Source organism: Berghia stephanieae, chromosome 3 (assembly GCF_034508935.2).
Source record: "Berghia stephanieae isolate SIO BIC M18660-M18661 chromosome 3, UCSD_Bste_1.3, whole genome shotgun sequence".
In the NCBI taxonomy this organism is placed as follows: domain Eukaryota; kingdom Metazoa; phylum Mollusca; class Gastropoda; order Nudibranchia; family Aeolidiidae; genus Berghia; species Berghia stephanieae.
The window spans coordinates 81,392,081-81,413,029 of NC_088362.1; the positions used below are offsets into that span (position 1 = coordinate 81,392,081).

General features: G+C 37.2%; 1 protein-coding gene across 1 annotated transcript in view; it reads right to left on the reverse strand.

Annotated features, from left to right (window-relative positions):
- Window positions 1–18,703, reverse strand: part of LOC144968593 (methylosome protein WDR77-like) — a 51,017-nt gene extending 32,314 nt beyond the window's left edge. The window contains exon 1 of the mRNA XM_078907095.1: window positions 18,277–18,703. Within this exon, the coding sequence (XP_078763221.1) occupies window positions 18,277–18,346 (70 nt within the window). The 5' untranslated portion in view covers window positions 18,347–18,703. The remainder of the gene's footprint in view (window positions 1–18,276) is intronic.
- Window positions 18,704–20,949: the final 2,246 nt, after the last annotated feature.

Consider the following 20,949-nt stretch of genomic DNA (forward strand, 5'->3'; position numbering starts at 1 on the left):
ACATGATCATGTTTATTATGTTTTTCTCCTCTGGATACACTTTTATGCTCGTCGGAGAAATATGACATAAGGGCGTTGTTCCAATTGCCACACACTGATCTGGTAGCCGATGAGATTTTTAAAAGTTATTTCTTTTAAATCTGGACTAGAATAGAGAGAGAGAGAGAGAGAGAGAGAGAGAGAGAGAGAGAGAGAGAGAGAGAGATATCAGATTTTTAAAAAAATATTAACGGCGATAGATTGACTTTATACAGGCCATTTTCTCGCACTCACTTCACGCAAATTACTGGTATCGTTTTATTGTCTTGATGGCAAGTTAACGATTACGTTCCCAATCTACAGCGATGGACGAACGACGTAAAAGAAAACGTTGATCTGTCCTAGTCTTAGGGCAGATCGTTTTCTTCCACGACGTCTGTCGATCGCTGTAGGTTGGGAACATAATCATTAACTTGCTAATATCGTTCAAAGCAAAACATTTGCTTGCCAAAAACTATCTGAAAAACTTAGTCGGCGTCCGCAAGTCGTGTGTGTTTAGGTGTACCTTTCGAGAAAAGCTTGCAGACTGCAAACGAATACTGGACTCTACGAGATAACGAGGAAAGTAAAATAATGACTAGACATTCCACATCATTTATCAGGTACACGGAATGGAAAAACGAGGTCAGAATGATAAATACGAAAGGTTTATGCTTATCACTAGTGCGGGGCGGTCCTTGGCAAGCTTAAGGACCACGGTCCTACGGTCCTTGGGAAATGAAGACCGCAAGGACCGGTCCGTTCATTCTTGAACCGTTAAAGACCGCTACACGATGAAAACCGTGGCCTACAGGAGTAAAACACACGGAGTAGTCACACTCATTTCAAATTGTAACCTAATTAGAGAAGAGGGGTGATGCCTTCTTTATTTGCTCACCGTACTTCATTGTTACTTCGATAATTTAATAAATTTGAAATTTATCCCCATTAACGGAGATAATGGCATCGCCCAAGGCGTTGATCGAGTTGTTCGTGGCGTTGATACACACACGCAACTCCTACCCCCTTCCCTCCCCCCCCCCACACGCACACACATTAGAGGGCAGCGAGCATTGAAGAGTAAGAGAGAGACGTGAAGTTATAATAAGAGGGGGTGGATGAGGTGATAAGAGGGGTCGATGGTGACTTTTCGCCAGATCTAACAAACTCAGCTACCCATTCATTGCTGAGTAGACAGGGATTCAGAAAAAAATCGACTGCACCCGGGATCGATCTCTGGCCCTTTGCGTATAAAGAGAGTGCTCTATCAACTGAGCTATCGTGGTCCCCAAATATTCTATTGGGCTTTTTTAAAATTCAGACGTTATAACTGGGTTTTTTGGAAGGAAGAAACTAATGAAACTCATATTATTTGATTAGTAAAAACACCAAACGAAATTTTAATATTATTGTATTATTTTAAATGACAACACTGCGATAGAAAGGAGTGGTGACAAGAGATGGACAAAAGAAAACAAAAAATCGGATTTGCTACTTGCTAGGTTCGACACACACACACACACACACACACACACACACAAACACACACATCTTTTGTAGTCACATACATTTCAAACAATAACCCATTAGAGAAGAGGGGTCATGCCTTCACCATAGATCATTGTCATTGCGATCATTATGGTGTAGTAAATTTTGAAATTTACCCCGTATAATGGAATCGTCCAAGGCGTGCGCCTCCTGTTCCCCCCATATCTCACACACGAAAGGGCGGTTTGCGGAGTGGAGGTTGGTGGTCGTCTGCCTGTATGGTCGTCTGTGTCGTTTAGTGTATGGCAAAGGGGGGTGGGTGCGATTAATTAAGTGGGATGGGTGGTGATTGGTGGAAGATAGGCAACCGAAGCAACGAATCGCTGGGGAAGTAGTAGGCTATGGCGCGAGACCGTAGGACCGTGGTCCTTGCAAGGACCGCCCCGCACTAGTTGAAAGGTGATAAGAAGTGAGGACCGCCGCCGATCTTCCCCTCTGGGACCGGTCTTCGGTTCACAGCTAAAAGACTGTCGGACCGCGGTCTAGACCGGTCTTCAGCGCGGCACTACTTATCACTGGCGAGAGTAATATTCACCATAAAAGCAAACATATACTATTATCTTCTTGTCAGCTAGTACAAACATTGCTATCTCAATTGACCATCTTGTTTCGAAACACAACTTGAACTATCTACTTCGAATCTGATGAGTTGTTTTTTTTTTTTTGTTTTTTTTTTTCTTTTTTTGTGTGTGTGTGTTTAAAATTAATTCAAAACCATTAATCTGCATTTTAATTTTTCAAAATTTTAAGGAATTGATAATAACTTCCCCTGGAGTGTCTCTGTGAATCCACTATCTAAGAAAATCCTCGGAGTCACTTAACACTTATTTAGCTCACGGAAGAAAAATCTTAAAATATGGAAATTCGACTTAACGACATTTGGAAAACCAAATTGTTCAATATTTTTTTTTATAGTTGAAAGAAAGAAAGAACAGAGGATAACTATCCCATCTGCCCCTCCCACCACAACACTTAAGTATTGACTCGACTAGTCTCGAATAATAATAATAATAATAATAATAATAATAATAATAATAATAATAATAATAATAATAATAATAATAATAATAATAATAATAATAACAATAATTATAATAACTGCATTAATAATAATCGTTAACGGAAATTAAGTATATACCATATTAAAATATTACTTATTTATAATGTATCATGCACGTATTTTGCACTTTTGTTAGCATCTATGAACATTAATACATCGGTCTTTCAAAAACCATCCAGCTGCGGTTCTTGTCACAGACATAAAGATAGCCAAGTCGTTTTTATGGGAAATTGAGAAAGTATTAGATGAAATTTTCTGATCTCCAGTTCAGCGTCAAGTGGCAGAGCATCTCCAGCATTGCAATATATCCAAAGTGTTAGTTATTTTGTTTTTGGCTCTGAGATGGAGAATAAAAAAGGAGGTTAAGAAAGTCGGAATAGATAACCTCCATTGAATTTAACTGTACGACAAACTAACTGGAAGCCACGCCAAAAAATTTTCAAGGATCAGTGCAAAATCGAGAATTCTGTTTTAATATTTGTCGCAAAACAATGCATAAATAAAATTAATGAAATACAAAACAGGAAGAAGAAAAAAAATCATTAAAAAGTTGATTAAAATTTTACTATAAGTAGCGCGTTTTTATACTTTTAAAAGAAACACTTTTTTTATTTTGTTTTAATATAAAGATTGGTGTCGATCGAATTCTAAGACGGAAGATTAGACAATCTATCAGACAACTTATGACACGGGGTTATCCCCCCTGTCGGAACCAAAGTATATTGCGCTAAAATGCTTCTTAAAATGTCGCTAATATAATGAAGTCAGTCATATCCAGAATCCAGGGGGTGAATAAATTTTGGCATAAATAGCTACCTACTCCGATAAGTGCCCCATTAACGACAGCGGCCTTTACTATCTGACTTGGTTCAGATGCCAAAATATCCAACCACGCACGATATTAATTCACATATTTGAACCAATTTGCACCAGTCATCCGATACATACGGCAGCCGCTATGTTCGGATTAGTACACCCCACCTCCAGCAACACACATACACATACACACACACACACACACACACACACACACACACACCTCAACATTCAGCCTTATCTGTCATAGGAGGATGCAATCATAATATACATGAAAGTTGCAACAACTAACAACTTATTGCTAAGTCGTTCTACAACACCAATGTGATTTAACCCCTTAACGACGAAACTTTATACAGAGCGATACAATAAAATGTGAAAATTATTAGAGCATCCCGTTATTATCTTTACCATCCATGACTCGGGATTAAACGAATCAATATCAATGCTCACTTGATGGAAAAAGAGTAGGAATGTCAGAGCAAAATCGAATCCCGCCTCAAACGGGTTTATGGTTATATTTTCAAGTTAAAAAACAAAAAATGAAAAAGACAGGGCGGTAGGTACATACCCCCCCCCCCCCACCCCCTTGACAAAATTTTTTTAAATTAAAAAATGAAGTTATCAGTGATGATACTCACAAAAAGTCAAAAAGGAGGAAAAGTCTCGGAAAAACGGAAAACTCACCTAGAACATTCTTGCACCACAGGAAAGTAGGCAGGATGACTTCTTTTGAGCATAATTTTAAAACGCCCGGAGTCCAGTAAAAGGAGGAAATTTTTTTTATATATATATATTTTTTAAAAAGGAGGTATTTTTTAAAGATTTATTATATAAAAAAAAAGTAAAAGGAAGAAATGAAGGAAATATCCGCGGATCGAGGATCTGAGGAGGAAAACCGAGGAAAGGAAAGATAACCGCGGATTTCCGCGGATCCGCGGAAAAGTATCATCACTGAATTAAATGAATGTGCAACATTCACTACCTATAACGTAGGGTATAAATACAGTAATCACACTTTTCACATTTATCACGCTTTTCCGTGGTTTCAACGCCCTCAACACACTTTAATATATCTAATTTGTTATCCATGAAAACATCATGGTGTAGATCACATCTTATACATTTAAAGTCACTAGTTAGATGCCCAACGTGGAAAAGAATTAATGCTTTTTTTTTTCAATCCAGCAGTGTGGCATCCAACGCAGTATAGATAATCTGTTAGTACATCGGGGGTGAGAACGACTGGTCACAAAAAAAGGAGGAAATTTTTCAGCGCATAGATCAAGACCTATCCATGAGACGATATCCTAATAATTTGAATTTCATAGAAATTTACTGAGATGCATTCCAAAATAATGTGTCTCGCAGCAATTTCTGAAACCACTAGGAGGAATTTCAAAAGTTGCAAGTGCAATTACAACATTTTGTGGTTGTAGCAATGGCGGTGGTAGGGATGATCATGTGGTGGTGGTTGTAGTTGTCTTAGGGATGATGGTGTGGTGGTGGTTGTAGTAATAGCGGTGATAGGGATGATGTTTTGGTGGTGGTTGTAGCAGTATAGGTGGTAGGGATGCTGATGCGGTGGTGGTTGTAGTAGTAATGGTGGTTGTGATGATGATTGTATGAGTTATGGTAGAAATGGTGATGTGCAAGTAGTTGTAGTACTATTGGTAGGGATGATGATGTGGTGGTAGTTGTATAGTAGTTGTGGTAGTGATGATGATGTGGTGGTGGTTGTAGTAATTGTGGTAGGGATGAAGATGTGGTGGCCGTCGTAGTGGCAGTGGTAGGGATGATGGTGTGATGGTAAATGTAGTAGTAGTGGTGGTAGTGATGATTATGTGGTGGTGGTTATAGTAGTTGTGGTAGGGATGAAGATGTGGTGGTATTTTTTTTATTTTTTTTTTGGGGGGGGGGGGGGAGATTTTGGGCTGTGGCACCGCTCCCTCCCATCTGCTTCGTTTTAAATCTAACTCAAACGTCCGTGCTTTGAAAAATTTGTAGTAGTTGTGGTGGTACTGATGATGATGTGGTGGTCGTAATAGCAGTGGTAGGGATGATGGTGTGGTGGTAGTGATGATGATGATGTGGTGGTGGTTGTAGTAATAGTAGTGGTGATAGGGATGATGATGTGGTGGTGGTTGCAGTAGTTGTGGTAGGGATGAAGACGTGGTGGTGGTTGTAGTAGTAGTGGTGGTAGGAACGATGATGTGGTGGTGGTGGTTGTAATAGTAGTGGTGATAGGGATGATGATGTGGTGGTGGTTGTAGTAGTAGTGGTGGTAGGAACGATGATGTGGTGGTGGTTGTAGTAATAGTAGTGGTGATAGGGATGATGATGTGGTGGTGGTTGCAGTAGTTGTGGTAGGGATGAAGACGTGGTGGTGGTTGTAGTAGTAGTGGTGGTAGGAACGATGATGTGGTGGTGGTGGTTGTAATAGTAGTGGTGGTAGGAATGTTGATGTAGTGGTTGTGGTGTGTCTTTTTTATTCATTAAAAAAATTGAAAAAGACGGAAATGTGGTGGTGATGGGCGGAGATAAACCATCATTTAGGCGGAAATCCGCCCTTAGGCGGAAGATTCTCAGCCCTGTAACATACACACAGTCACAACCTTATACATTTACACACAACTCGAAAAGGACACTTTACATGCCATACGAAAATTCTAATTGGTCAAGTTGAGACATAATTATAATACTATTCTTGTATTTGCTACCTCCCGATACATTTTAGCTTACATAAAACGGGAGTCCACTATTTGAAATTCCGTCTCCAATAGGATTATAGTATGGGGACAGAGCTTACTAGACTGCTATAGGAGAGAGTCATTTCGAGCGAAAAGAGCCCGCGGCGGGCGGGGGAGTACGGAGGATGACCTGCGTAATTTGATACTTTTATTAATACAGATTTCAAGCCAATTGCATGACGAAAACAAACCTAAAAATCAGCGATTGTTTCGTTGAGATTGATTCACGCCTGTGTAACTTTCAATAACCTGACCCCACAACCTATCCCAACGTAAACAGAAAAGGGAAGAGCCATCGTCAGCTCACGAAACAGTTTTCTATTCTTCTCTAAATGGTCAGAAAACTTTTACTTCAAATGTCAATGGATTATAATCCATACGGTTCACAAATTGCCAGAAAGAATCAAACCGAAATTTCAGATATGTCTTAGATGTGATACTTTCCAAGAAGTCTCAGGATTGAGATTCTTTGACAAGTCGAAGGATATTTTAATCAATCATTATAGAAATTTTCTAGCCAAATAATTATTATCTTTAAAAAATGTGTTTTGACAGAGCGCGAGATAGAGGGGTGAGGGTGCAAAGGGCGACAATGATTGACTGAGGGCTACAAAGTTGATGGACCGTGTCGATGAGAAAATAAAAAGGAAAGAGGTAGGGGTAGGAGGAAGACGATATCTCATCAAGTATTCAATATTTTACACCAGTGTATTTGCTATCTATACTTAATAATAAAATGTAATGCATTACACCACGGACCAGTAATTAAGAAAGCTTGATCTGACGTACACAGCCACTACGTGATCATTGCAAGGGAACAGCAAAAATACCGCGATGGTCTGGCCGAAATTAGTCTGCAATAGAGCTGCCTCTTTTCGTTCTTCAAATAAACAAGACTTAATCGATTAGAAAATAAGAAGGAAGAATTATTTACACCCAGTATATCTGCTATCTACGCTTAAGAATGAAATGTAAATGGTTTTCACCACATGTCAGTAATCAAGAAAGCTTGATCTGTATTATTTATTGTGTAAACAACCGTTAAAATAGTTAAAGGGGACTCAATACTGGTTATCCTATAAACCGGACGTGGCTGGAATTTTTAAAAAATTTAAAAAGTAAAGATAGCTATCGACATTGAATAAGGCATGTGCGTACTTTATCTGACTTGATATTCAACAAATGGCATTCCTTCAGGGCCATTTATTAATCATTTGTACAAAACTATTACATGGGAAAAGAATAAGAGGTGTAAACAATTTTTTCTCTCTCAAATTTAAAATTACAGCCTTTCGCGCAGCACAGTTAGATACCGTCGCCTTGGCATTCCATTAAGGAATATAAATAATCCATCAAACAGAGACCTCTGATGTCAACAGGAATCATCCATTCTTGCCCAAGGATAATATATTTTTTTTAAAAACCCAAGAAAAAATCCTGAAGCGGGGCTCGAACCCGGGACCTTCCGGATCATAGAGTACTGCCTTAACCAGTCCGCCACTATCCCCCCCCCCCCTTCATAATTTATTATATCAACAAACATATATATAATAAAGAGAGGCTTTACAGTATTAAAGTTATAGAATCACTAATTTAAAGTGTAACCTTGCGTCGAAAATAAACAGATAAGATAGGGGATAAGGCCAGGCGCAATGAATACTACAATAGCATATTTTGCTTTCGAATTCTGGAGAAGATAACATTTGAAAGTCAATGGGGCGGAATGAGGAGAGGAAATAATATTGTTATTAACACAGGATAAAGGATATACCTTCTGCAGTGTTAACACGATACTATACAAATAATACAATTCGTCAAGCAAATACGTCTGCCACGACCTAGGTTGAATATTCAGTCACTAAATTATTGGAACAACGACTATAATAATAATAATAATAATAATAATAATAATAATAATAATAATAATAATAATAATAATAACTGAAGAAATCTGAGCTAACTTAACATGGAAACGGCTTTAACAAGGACGCATAATTTAAGATGTCTGATGAAAGGAACAGAATTCATTACACGTATCATAATCGTACTGATGCACGGAATATGAAGTGGCCGTTTTTGTATTTTTATATTGTCTGTCTGTTTGTCTGTGTTTGGGGTTTTTTTTTGTGTTTTTTTTTTTTTTTTTTGGGGGGGGGGGGTAAATTTTGGGCTGTGTCACCGCTCCCTCCCCTCTGCTTCGTTTTAAATAAAGTTCAAACCTCAGTGCTTTAAAAAAATTGAATTGTTATAAATATAAGACAAGGCCCAATGACAACATTCGTAGTTTGATCCAAAGGAGTATAGCTGATATATTAAGATTTGCTCGCGCGTGGACAAAGTCATGAATAATAAATTGTGCGGCTATGTGGTCTTGTGGTATGACATTCGCTTTCGGATCGGAAGGTCCTGGGTTCGAGCCTCGCTTGAGTCCTTGGAAAATGCTCTTTACTCACATTCTCTCACAGTACTCAGGTGAAAAATGAGAACCTGACCGTCAACAGCGCTGTCTTTGTCGAAAAATACTGTAATATCGCCTAATGGACGTCATGTCTCGTTCTACATGTTACGTGTTGCTGTTGGTCTGGGACCCTTCGTAAAGAGCTTTGAGCACGTTTTGTGGATATTGCTCTATATAAAAGCTCAAGTTTATTTATGGTAATGACATGAATTACAAAGCTCAGAGAGAGAGAGAGAGAGAGAGAGAGAGAGAGAGAGAGAGAGAGAGAGAGAGAGAGGGAGAGAGAGAGAGAGAGATGAACAATATAAGGACAGGAAGCTGCAGCACAAGTCTGTTTGTATGTTGCCTATCCAAGACGGTTCATTTCACACGAGAGATACAAAACAAAAGAAAATAGAACAAGAAATCATTTAAAAGCACACACACGCACACACATATATATATATATATACACACACACATACATACATACATACAAAACGAGGTCGAATGGAAGCTGTCATTCATTTATCAGCATGATACGTCTTCTTTGTTTTGTTTTTAAGGGTTTTCGGGCGCTTGCAAAACATTTAGGTTATACAAGCGCCAGTAAAAAGGAAGAAAATGGGATAGTCAAAAGATCTAGAATTACAACTAAAGCACCCAAGAAAAAGTAAGTCAAAGGGGAACTGGTTCAAATAGGGATCAGATGTAGATTCCCAGAGCACACTATCAGTGTACTTGGTTTGAGATCACTAAGTGTATCATCCAGACACAAGCACAGGTCCCCGCCAAGAGGAACACACTCAATTGTTTACAAATCATACATATGTAAAAGGAAAACAATAATACAGTGCATAACAGAGATGATTTACAAGGGAAAAAATATCATCTCCCAAAACTAACTATACATTTGACTGTTTCATTCCCAGCCAGGGTATCCGACCAGAGCCAGGACAAAACCAAGAAATCTCATTCCAAGACAAAGACAGAAAGCAAGTTGGAAAACAGATATAGGGGGATAGAGGACACAGTAAGTGCCTTCCTGCCCACTGTGGGAGGTCAGGAACCCCACCCAGCATGATACGTCTTTATCATTGTTTTTCTGTGAGAGAGAGAGAGAGAGAGAGAGAGAGAGAGAGAGAGAGAGAGAGAGAGAGAGAGAGAGAGAGAGAGAGAGAGAGAGTTAAGGCGTATGGTACGTTTTTATGAATTAAATATGACATGCTTTAAAAAAAAAAGGTAAGTGGGGAAATCAACATTGCACTTTTTAACGGCCTCCAATGTCAACACGAGTCGCAATGTTTCACCCATTCCCCTGAGTGGGCCATGAGAACAATATTCCAGTACATCATGTATTTAAAAGCTCCCTCATAGGCGGGCATTCAAAATCATAAAGTTCAGTGGGAAACGGAATTAAGAGAAATATGGAGACATGATGATGTAATGTGCATTAAAAATATTTCATGTAAAACATTGCATTTGATGAGCTTGACGCCCAACCACTTCAACCACAAACAAATCTAAAACGTGAATACTTCCGAGTTAAAAAAAAATATTAAAAAAAAAAAGAATAAAATTCTTAACAGAGTAGTGAAGTAGAACTTAAGAGCCATAAGGCTTTTAGACTTCATCCCGATTCCCATAGCGTTAAGTGAACAATAGCAATTGCTATTGGAATTCTCAACTAACCCAGTACGAAGCATTTTTTTTATTTATTAATCCACCACCTTAAAATAATTCACTACTGCCTATAGAATAAAAGCGTTCATTTAAACCGAGTTGACTTGAGATTTTTCGTGTTTTTTATTTTTTTTGTTTGTTTTTTCTTTGGGGGGGGGGGGGGGTTAAAGGGGCATTACGGCGATTGCCACACTTTCATGTCACTTCAACGTCCCTAAATTAATAGGAAATATCAAAGAAATTTAGAGCTGCACTCGTTAGTCACCAAGAGAAAGTAAGTCTAAAGGGACTAACTAGTTCATGCAGGGACAGAAGTACTAAAACTGATTAGTGAGCGATTTAATTTGTGTCTATTTTGAGATAGTCCCACTCTGATGGAAATACAAAACACAGCCACGAGTTGAAATTTAAGCATCGCGTTTAATTTCAAGTCATTCTAAGCGACCGAACAGGAGAAAAAGAGGAAGATGAAACGGTTGATTAAAAGAGATGTCAAGGCCACCGGTTCGTCGACTTGGAAAAATAAATTGGCCTAAACACCAGACACAAATAAATATCCAAACACAGAGAGAGAGAGAGAGAGAGAGAGAGAGAGAGAGAGAGAGAGAGAGAGAGAGAGAGAGAGAGAGAGAACGAACTGAAACAGCTGAGTAAAGTCAAGATGTGACGGGAAAAGCACTTTAATGTCCTTTCTAATGGGTAACAAACAAGTAGCAAGTAGTTGTTACCTGTCGGTTTATGTTAAAGTAACAAATAAAGAAGAAGAAAAGAAAAGTAAAAAATTCTAATCGCAGCCACACATGATTAGCTTAATATCCAAACACATACGCACGCGTATTTACACACACACACACACAAACTACATGAGATCTCGAGATTCTGAGTACAAGGAGAAAACCGAATAAACACTAAGTACTTCAAAAATGCATTCCCATTCGTCGCTCTAAAGTTTACACAAAGAGGGTAGGTGTATTCTTGTATTTCCCTTTTTCAAAATTAAAAAAAATAAAAATTATAAATAAAAATTAAAAAACTAATAAAAACAGTAATACACCCCAACCCCCCCCCCCCCCCCCCCCCCCCCCCTCTCAATTCTAAGAAATGGACACTTATACTAAAGAATATTCATTAATTAAATTACTCGTACCAGACACAAGCTGAACTCTCCATGTAAAGGTAACCATCCTCATGACTGTAAAAAAACGTGTGCTTATTAACAGGTCTGATAACCGCCCAAATTGTTATGGGCTCATTGTCGTAATGGGAATACTCTCTAACCAACGCAAAACAGTGTCCAAAACAACAATGTTAAAACAAAGCCATAATTGCGTTCGGATATTAACCTGCTAATAAGTGGGCAGTCCGTCTTTATCACACTCCCGAAAAAAAGCGGGTGCAATATATTGTGATCAACACCGCACGATCAGCATCATGACCAGATCACCAAGATCCTCCTACGCATCATAATGAAAAGAACGAGGAATAAGATTTCACCTGAGATTGGTCAGGAACAATTCGGCTACGTGAAAGACAAAGGTACTCTGAATGCCAGCTTGAAATTAAAAACAATATTACAAAGGTCTATAAGAAACAAAAAAGCCTGTGCCTCAGCATCGTGGACTATTCAAACGCCTTCCACTCGGTTAAACATAAATAACTTTTTGAAGTACGAACATCCATTTGAATAGTGCATTTTGACCTCCGCCTTGTGAAAAATCTGTATTGAACCAAACAGCACGTGTAAGATTGGACAATGAGACCTCTGACTTTTTTTTATATTGAAAAAGGAGTGAGACAAAGATGTGTTTAATCGCCAGACCTTTTCAACATGTACGCTGAAATAATCTTCCGTGAAATTGAAGAAGTACCATGCATCTGTTTTGGAGGCGAGAATTTGACGAACCTGAGGAATACAGACGATGCAGTTCTTATGGCATACACAACAGGAATCCTTCAGATCATGCTTGACAAATTCGTGACTGGTAGTCAGGCAAAGAGACTTTTGCTGAACGTCAAGAAAACCGAGTGCATGGTCGGTAACAAACAAAACCAAGATCTATCTTTTCACCTCACCAGCAAAGGGGAAACCACCAAACAATTTTAAAAGTTTAAATATCTCAGTGCAACCATCACGAACGTCGCTCGGGATATTTTAGAAATTAAAACAAAGAATAGCGATGGCTAGGAAGACCTTCCACAAACTAAGACCAGTCATCTCTACGGCCAATATTAAATTAAACACGAAACTTAAGGTTATCCAAACTTACGTCCTCTCGTCTCTTCTTTCGCGTGTGAAACCTGGACTCTAGACAAGGAATGTCAAAACCGCCTAGATGCTTTCGAAATGTGGGTGTACAAAAAATTGCTAAACATCAATAAATGGTCAGATAGAATAGCAAACATAGAAGTTTTGCATAGAATAGGGAAACCCATCCAAATTGTGAAAACAACTAGAAAAAAGGCATATGGGCTTTCTTGGTCATATGTGGTGACGAGGGCACATTAAAAGCCTAACACTCAGTGGCTACACAGAGGGAAAAAGAGCCTGTGGTCGTCAGAGGGTGACGTTTTTGACGAGTTTGAGGCTATCAACAAGCAACATCCCTACAAACTCCCGAGTACAAGAGGGATGCAAAGGACAGATCGTCGTGGAGGCACATGACAGGCAACGTGCATACAAGCGCAGGCCACGGATAAGTAAGTAATAAGTGGACGTAGACTGTAAACGATTGTCTATAAACAATACATAACATTTTTTTAAAAAATCAATCTTTACAGCACATACTAAACACTATATAAGAGGAAAAATAGCGTAACTTCAGTTTAATTATAATTGGAGGTTAATGACCAACGATGGGGAATGTATTGATGCGCCCCCTCCAAATAAATAAATAAATAAATGGAAAGAAAAACAAAAGAAAAGAAGGACAATAATATAAATAAAATAACCAAAAACACACACACCAAAAAAAAACAAAAAACTTGCTACGTAACAAACCAAAGGTATATCACCCATTAACAAACAAACGCAAATGGCAAACACTCCATAGCAACACTACTTACTGTTACCTAAATTGCTATTACATACATCAAAAACAAAACAACGGGAATAAAACACGCTGATCGGCTTGCCAAACGGGTTCCAGTAAACCACGTTACCTTCTTCCCAGGTAATTAGGGGCCATGATTAAGGAAGGGACATTACCTATTAACGCATATTATGATGAACTTCATCCATCCAATTTGTGTGTGTGTGTGTGTGTGTGTGTGTGTGATTTAGTTATAATTTGAAAGCAGTAAAATATTACGTTTCAGTAGATAAACCTTTTCTTGAACCTCCATAGGACAAACAACGAGTAATATTACACTTTATAAGCTTATAGAATAACAGGTGATTCATATTTGACATCAAAACGTATGTTGATTTTTAAAAAAAATAAAGCTAACAACCAAGAAGTGCCACCATACTACTACTACTACTACTAGTAGTAGTAGCAGTAATAATAATAATAATAATAAATTTTAAAAATAAAATAATAATAATATAAATAATAATAGTAGTAGTAGTAGTAGCAGTCGAGATTAATATGGCAGTCATGCTATTTCATTTTAAATTATTAATATTAATCTTTCCAACAACCTACCCCCTCCAATCCACATAGCAGTTACTTCGAAATGCTACCTGAGTTAATGTAATTTAATCCATCCACGCCACGCTAAAAACGCAATGTCATAAACAATAAACACGACACTTAAAATTCGTGAGTAAGTTTACTGCTAGAATTTAATCAATTCTCTTTTAATTTTAAGGATGCGTATATGTGAGGGGTGGTGAGGAGAGGAACATGGGATTTACAACTGTGCACTTGGAAAAAAAATTAAAATTAAAAAAAAGAATGAACGCTTGCATTAAACCGTAACACGGGTGAGCTAAAACTCTGCAGGGAAAATAAACATGATCTAAATAAGAGACTACAAAACAATCAAAGAAAGACAGTCACAAAATGTTCCATTAAATGGAAAGACTTATTAATTTCAAAACCTTGACTTTCTATACGTATAAATTATATCTCTCATAGCAGTAGGAAAGAAGAAAGGAGAAGAAATAGAAAGGAATAACCCATGTATGCAAGTAGGTTAGGTCTAAAAAGCCTGAAATCCATTTCCAACAAATTCAATCGGTTAAACTAAGGGCAAATGTTAAGTACCTACGTGTTATGATGTACATCATAAATATATAGGTTGTATAACGTACAGTTTTAATATACATCAAAAGCTAAAGACATTCTTCATACGATTTTTGGGTGTGTTTTTCTCAATCGGACAAGAGGTAGATGAAAAATAAATTGTAGAGGATTTGTAATATTTACTGAAGGTGCACTGTTTCCCTGTTCCGTATCTTTGCATGGTCATGATAATAGCTAATCGTAGATAATCTTTCATTTTTTAATAATTATTTTTGGTATTAACTTGGCAAAATAAAACTCGGAAGCTATTACTACGTTACAATTTTCTTATGAAACAAGCCATTAAAAATGGAAAGCAGGCACCCATATAGGACCAAAAAAGAAATCAGTATGCACCTTCATTGATAAATCACAACTCTTTGCATAGTTTAATGCAAAAAAAAAACCAGAATAAACTTTGGCTCCATGAAATGGAAGGCAGTGTCGAATAATTCTTTTTTTAAAGGATAGAACAAATGATTTGAAAAATGTTTTAATAATAAAAAATAAAAAAATAAATAAAAAAAGTGTTCATTTATAGCGCTAAACGCCGAAGCTTCAAAGCGCTTTACAATATACTTATCAAACCATAAACACACTCGTACAGAACCAAACAGACACACAACAGTCACACACACTAACTATGTAAGTTTTACAAAATGAAATTCAACAAAATGGAATCAAAAAAGAAAACGTATAATTTACTCATCAATAAGAAAATGCCTAGGATAAAAATTTCTGGGAAAGATGAGTCTTTAGATTTTTCTTAAAATTTTCTACGCTGCCCGAGAGCCTTACCAACAAAGGAAGCGAATTCCAAATGGTAGATCCTGCTTTATAAAAAGCAAGTAATACTTGCCATTTTATCCAGCCCAGCCCTGTGTAGAGGCCCACAATGGGATAACCCCCCCCCGCCTTAGCGAAAAAAAAATATTGTGGAAGACAACAATAGATGCACATATGAAAAAATTGGGATGGTTTGAAGTACAAGCCAGGGCTGAAATAACAGCTTTGTATAAAGAATTAAAGGTAATAAAGATAGCAATGGTTTCTACCAAATGAAGTCAAGTGAAATGCAAACTATGCAGACAGATTACCAGCTCTTATAATTTCTCCATCTAATGTTTACAGTCATACTTACTCATGTTGCCCAAATATGTTCCGGTTACTGAGCAACCTAATTGCTGGTATTAAGATGCTGAGCAACATTGCAACCTTTAAAAATGCACTACAGATCATCAGCAAATTTTATAATTTAGACAAAAATTTCTTACTTACAATAATCAGCTTGAACAAGTCATTAGTTTAATTTGAAGGAAAATCATAAAGGAAAAATGCAGGATCAGATAGGATTGAGCAGGAAGAAGTTGATAAGGTTCCTTTTAGAGGCGACTCTGAAAGAAGTCCAAGTCTTTCACATATCAAACTTCAAGTTATGAAGTCATCTTTCTCGAACAATAATCTGTACTTTCTCATATTATTTTGGAGGGTCCCAGTAGCTCAGTCGCTAGAGTACTTACTTCACATGTAAAGTGAAGTAGTAGTGGTAGTTGCAGTGATGATGATGTGGTGGTGGTGGTTGTAGTAGTAGTGGTAGTGATGATGTGGTGGTGGTGGTTGTAGTAGTAGTGGTAGTTGCAGTGATGATGATGTGGTGGTGGTGGTTGCAGTAGTAGTGGTAGTGATGATGTGGTGGTGGTGGTGGTTGTAGTAGTAGTGGTAGTGATGATGTGGTGGTGGTGGTTGTAGTAGTAGTGGTAGTTGCAGTGATGATGATGTGGTGGTGGTGGTTGCAGTAGTAGTGATGATGTGGTGGTGGTGGTGGTTGTAATAGTAGTGGTGGTAATGACGATGTAGTGGTAGTAGTTGTAGTAGTAGTGGTAGCGATGATGTGATGGTGGTAGTTGTAGTAGTAGTGGTAGTGATGTTGTAGTGGTGGGTGTAGTAGTAGTGGTAGTTGCAGTGATGATGATGTGGTAGTTGTGGTTGTAGTAGTAGTGGTAGTGATGATGTGATGCTGGTGGTTGAAGTGGTATTGATGATGATGTGGTAGTGGTTGTTGCAGTAGTAGTGGAAGTGATGACGATGTGGTTGTGGTGTAGTAGTAGTAGTGATGATCTGGTGGTGGTGGTTGTAGTAGTAGTTGTGGTACCGATGATGATGTGGTGGTGGTGATTGTAGTAGTAGTGATAGTGATGATGATGTGGTGGTGGTTGCAGAAGTAGTGGTAGTGATGATGGTTGTAATACTAGTGGCAGTGATGATGATGTGGTGGTTGGAGGGGGGTATCCTTGGAACAAATTGACCTCGTCGGAATTTGACGGAAGTTGCCCGGAACCCAGAATTTTTTGCTTCAGACCGGAGAGTTTTCCGGTGAAATCGGAGTTTTGGCATCACTCAGTAAATTATTCACTATTAATTACTAAATAGAAGATACAAATGAGGGGGGAAAAATAAGAAGAAAAAAACGTTACCAGCTTTATTGTTTAGTATTGTTTAAGCGGCTAAAATTATCAAGTACTTATGAAGACCTGAAGTCGATTACTGCTATTAAAGATTAAAGCCCATCCCAACGCAAGCAGGCACAAAAATACTACAAACCTCATGCAAACTTTTACACCAGCCCTCGGGTGTGAAGATTCACAGATAGATAAAAATGCGGAAAGGACTAGGGGAGGGGGAATTATATTCATTGTCCCCCTATTATTATGCACTAGGTTGTTGGCCTTCAATGTCATTGGCCTTTCAAAAAGTTATACATTTATTAAAACTATTGAAGGAAGCAACACTTTAAATTTGTATATGAAGAATTTTCCCTTTTGGAATTGGACATCCAAAATTAATAATAATATGAAAAAAATAATGATAAATCTTTTTAGTCCTGTAACTTTAATGATTTAATGTCAGACAAAAAGAAAAGACAAAATCTAACAAAGTAGGCCTACTTGTTATAATTCAGTCGAAAATGAAAGTAGCTAGCCAATGCAAAGAAAATCAGATTGTCGATATCTTTTGCCTGCCTAATTTACATATACAATTTGAAAAATCTGAGTAAAACATATATTTATATTTATAATGACGTGTTAATTCGTTTAAGTAAGAAGAGAAATGATATAGTAGTATAGTAGTAGTAGTAGTAAGTAGTTAGTAGTAGTAGAAATAGTAATAAGTAATAGCAATGCAGCATTAATAACTATGGGGGGGGGGGGGGGGGATGAATCAGTGATGATACTCACAAAAAGTCAAAAAGGAGGAAAAGTCTCGGAAAAACGGAAAACTCACCTAGAACATTCTTGCACCACAGGAAAGTAGGCAGGATGACTTCTTTTGAGCATAATTTTAAAACGCCCGGAGTCAGTAAAGGAGGAAATTTTTTTTAAAATATATATATTTTTTAAAAAGGAGGTATTTTTTAAAGATTTATTATATAAAAAAAAGTAAAAGGAGGAAATGAAGGAAATATCCGCGGATCGAGGATCTGAGGAGGAAAACCGAGGAAAGGAAAGAAAACCGCGGATTTCCGCGGATCCGCGGAAAAGTATCATCACTCATTGAATAAACAAGACCTAAAACTAAAACCGAAAATTGTAAAACTTGGAATCTGTAACTGTATTGACATCACCCGATCAATACCTGGATACATAAGTTCTACTAGAGCTAGGTCTATAATCAAAGTCCAGATCCATACTGCACTTTTCGGTTTTAAAAAAAATGCAGATATAATTTTTCTTCACTTACCTTCATGACATCGTAAGACATCCAAATGTCTATCCATACCAAGAGGCCTTCTACTGTCACACTGTTCCATGCTTTAGGCTTCACGAACCGTTTCTCGTCAAGTCAACACGCTAAGCGAGTTCGCGGGTTCTACTTCACTAACTTTGGACTAGCCTAACGTGTGTTGTGTGCCACTGTAGCCACAATAATAAAACAACCATGCGATGCTTTTTTCTAGGAATTTAGCGTTAATTAGAAATGACAGCAATGATGGTTGTATAATTATAACTGTTGATCATGCAACTAGTTTACCACTGATGAATGATAAATTCAATAAAGTGCAATCATCAAACAGGATTAAATGATTGACGTCTTAGTAGAATAGATATTTAATATTTTCTCGCTCGCACGAAAGTAAACCTAAGCAAAGGCAGATAATCGCTTCCGTTGTGTAGTTCAACTAAGAGTAAAGTCCCCTACTTGTATTATGCCTCAATTTGTTTCGCAAATTTAATCAAATTTATTTTATTTCATTTTGCTTATTTATATTTAAAGGGCTCCCGAGGATGTCGTCCTCCTCATCCTGCTGTTGTCCGTTTAACGCCTAAAGAAATGGGGATAAACTCCAGCTCCACGGGCCCTAAGGTTGTTAAGGACTATTTTGGAATGTAAAATGACTATGGAGAAAATCAAAAAAAAATATTAAAAAAACACAAAAAAGAAAGGAAAACACAACAAAAATAATAATTTTTAAAAAAAGAATCAAACAAACAGAGAATAAATCAACCCCCCCACCAAAAAAAAAATCGACAGCAAAAAAACAAAAAACAAATTAGAAAACAAAAAAAAAAAAAACAAAAAAAAAACAGACACACACACATATACATACACACACACATCACAAAAACAAACAAATAAACAAACAAAACGACATAGATGTTTTAATTATGCATCACAAGTCACTTAGTACCTAGATATTACACATCAATACGGTACCATGTAGGGGAGAATATGGTACTTAAATAGCATAGGAAGCTTAACTCATGAAATATGTATTAAAATAAACGAATAGATTTTGATCAAAAGTAGTTCATTTCTTTTTAAATCTAAAACTCGCACATTTTTCATAATTTCATTCTGACCATTTTTCCCCCTTCAGACTGAATTCCATATGGCTAATACATTCATATATACATAGTTAGAACGAAATGACGTTACTCAGTTCTTTGTAATTGTTTTTAGCCAGCCAATTTTATGAGTAGTTCTCACTAAATTGAATTAATCAGACTAAAGACGTCAATTAAGGTTATACATTGTTTTGTGTGTTGGTACGTTAATTAAGGTTATACATTGTTTTGTGTGTTGGTACGTTAATTAAGGTTATACATTGTTTTGTGTGTTGGTACGTTAATTAAAGTTATACATTGTTTTGTGTGTTGGTACGTTAATTAAGGTTATACATTGTTTTGTGTGTTGGTACGTTAATTAAGGTTATACATTGTTTTGTGTGTTGGTACGTTAATTAAGGTTATACATTGTTTTGTGTGTTGGTACATTAATTAAGGTTATACATTGTTTTGTGTGTTGGTACGTTAATTAAGGTTACACATTGTTTTGTGTGTTGGTACGTTAATTAAGGTTACACATTGTTTTGTGTGTTGGTACGTTAATTAAGGTTACACATAGTTTTGTGTGTTGGTACGTTATATCCGGCTGGCGGATGTTATGAGTTTATGGAGTAAGCGCACAGCATAAATGATATCAGATTGATCTGGTAGGTCACAAATATTCACATAAATTGTACGACTTTGACCGTTAATGTAGACATTTAGGATTGAATATTCACATAAATTGTATGACTTTGACCGTTAATGTAGACATTTAGGATCAAGAAATAGGTGGGGAAAAGAGGCGCAGTCGACAAAATCAAATACCTGTAGTTTAAAGAAAACTAAAAAATGGGGGTCTATATGGCTCACTTGTTAGAGCACTCACCTCACATGCAAAGGGACCTAGATCAATCCCAGGTGAAGTTGATATTTTATTCTTCTGACAATTCCCCTCCGCCCTGTCCACCCTGCAGTGATTGGGTAACTGGGTCTGATAAATCTGGCGGAAAGTACTTTGCAATAGACTAACGTCCTATCCAAAGAGTAGCAAGCAATTGCTATAATCCGTTTCAGGCTATAGAAACAGGGATTGATTTCGGCTCAGTGGGTTTAAGGGGTCTCAAGAGAACTAAAGGAGAAAACAAAAACGAAAATAAAGAAAAAATAGCAACAAAACAATAAACCAGATACAAAACTCAATAACAACAACAACAAAATAAAAATAAACAACAAACAAGATGAATAAACATAACAGTGATGGGCAGGATTTTTCGGTATTATATCAGAATTTTTCCTGCCCATCAATGGTTTGTTTATTCATCTTAACAACGCCACTACCACATCATCTCATTCATCTGTAGTGTTTCATTCATCCTGTTTGTTGATAATGGGGAAATCCGAAACGTCCAGTATATCTGTTTTCGTACTTAAATTGAAGTTTACATTCAATTTCACATTGTTATTTATTTCTTCGAGCTTCGAGCAGCAACATTTACATATTGTTGAATACTGCTTTTGGTGTAATAAGACATCGTGCACATAAATCGTTGCCATTATAAGAAAGGAAAGAAGCAATTTATTGAAA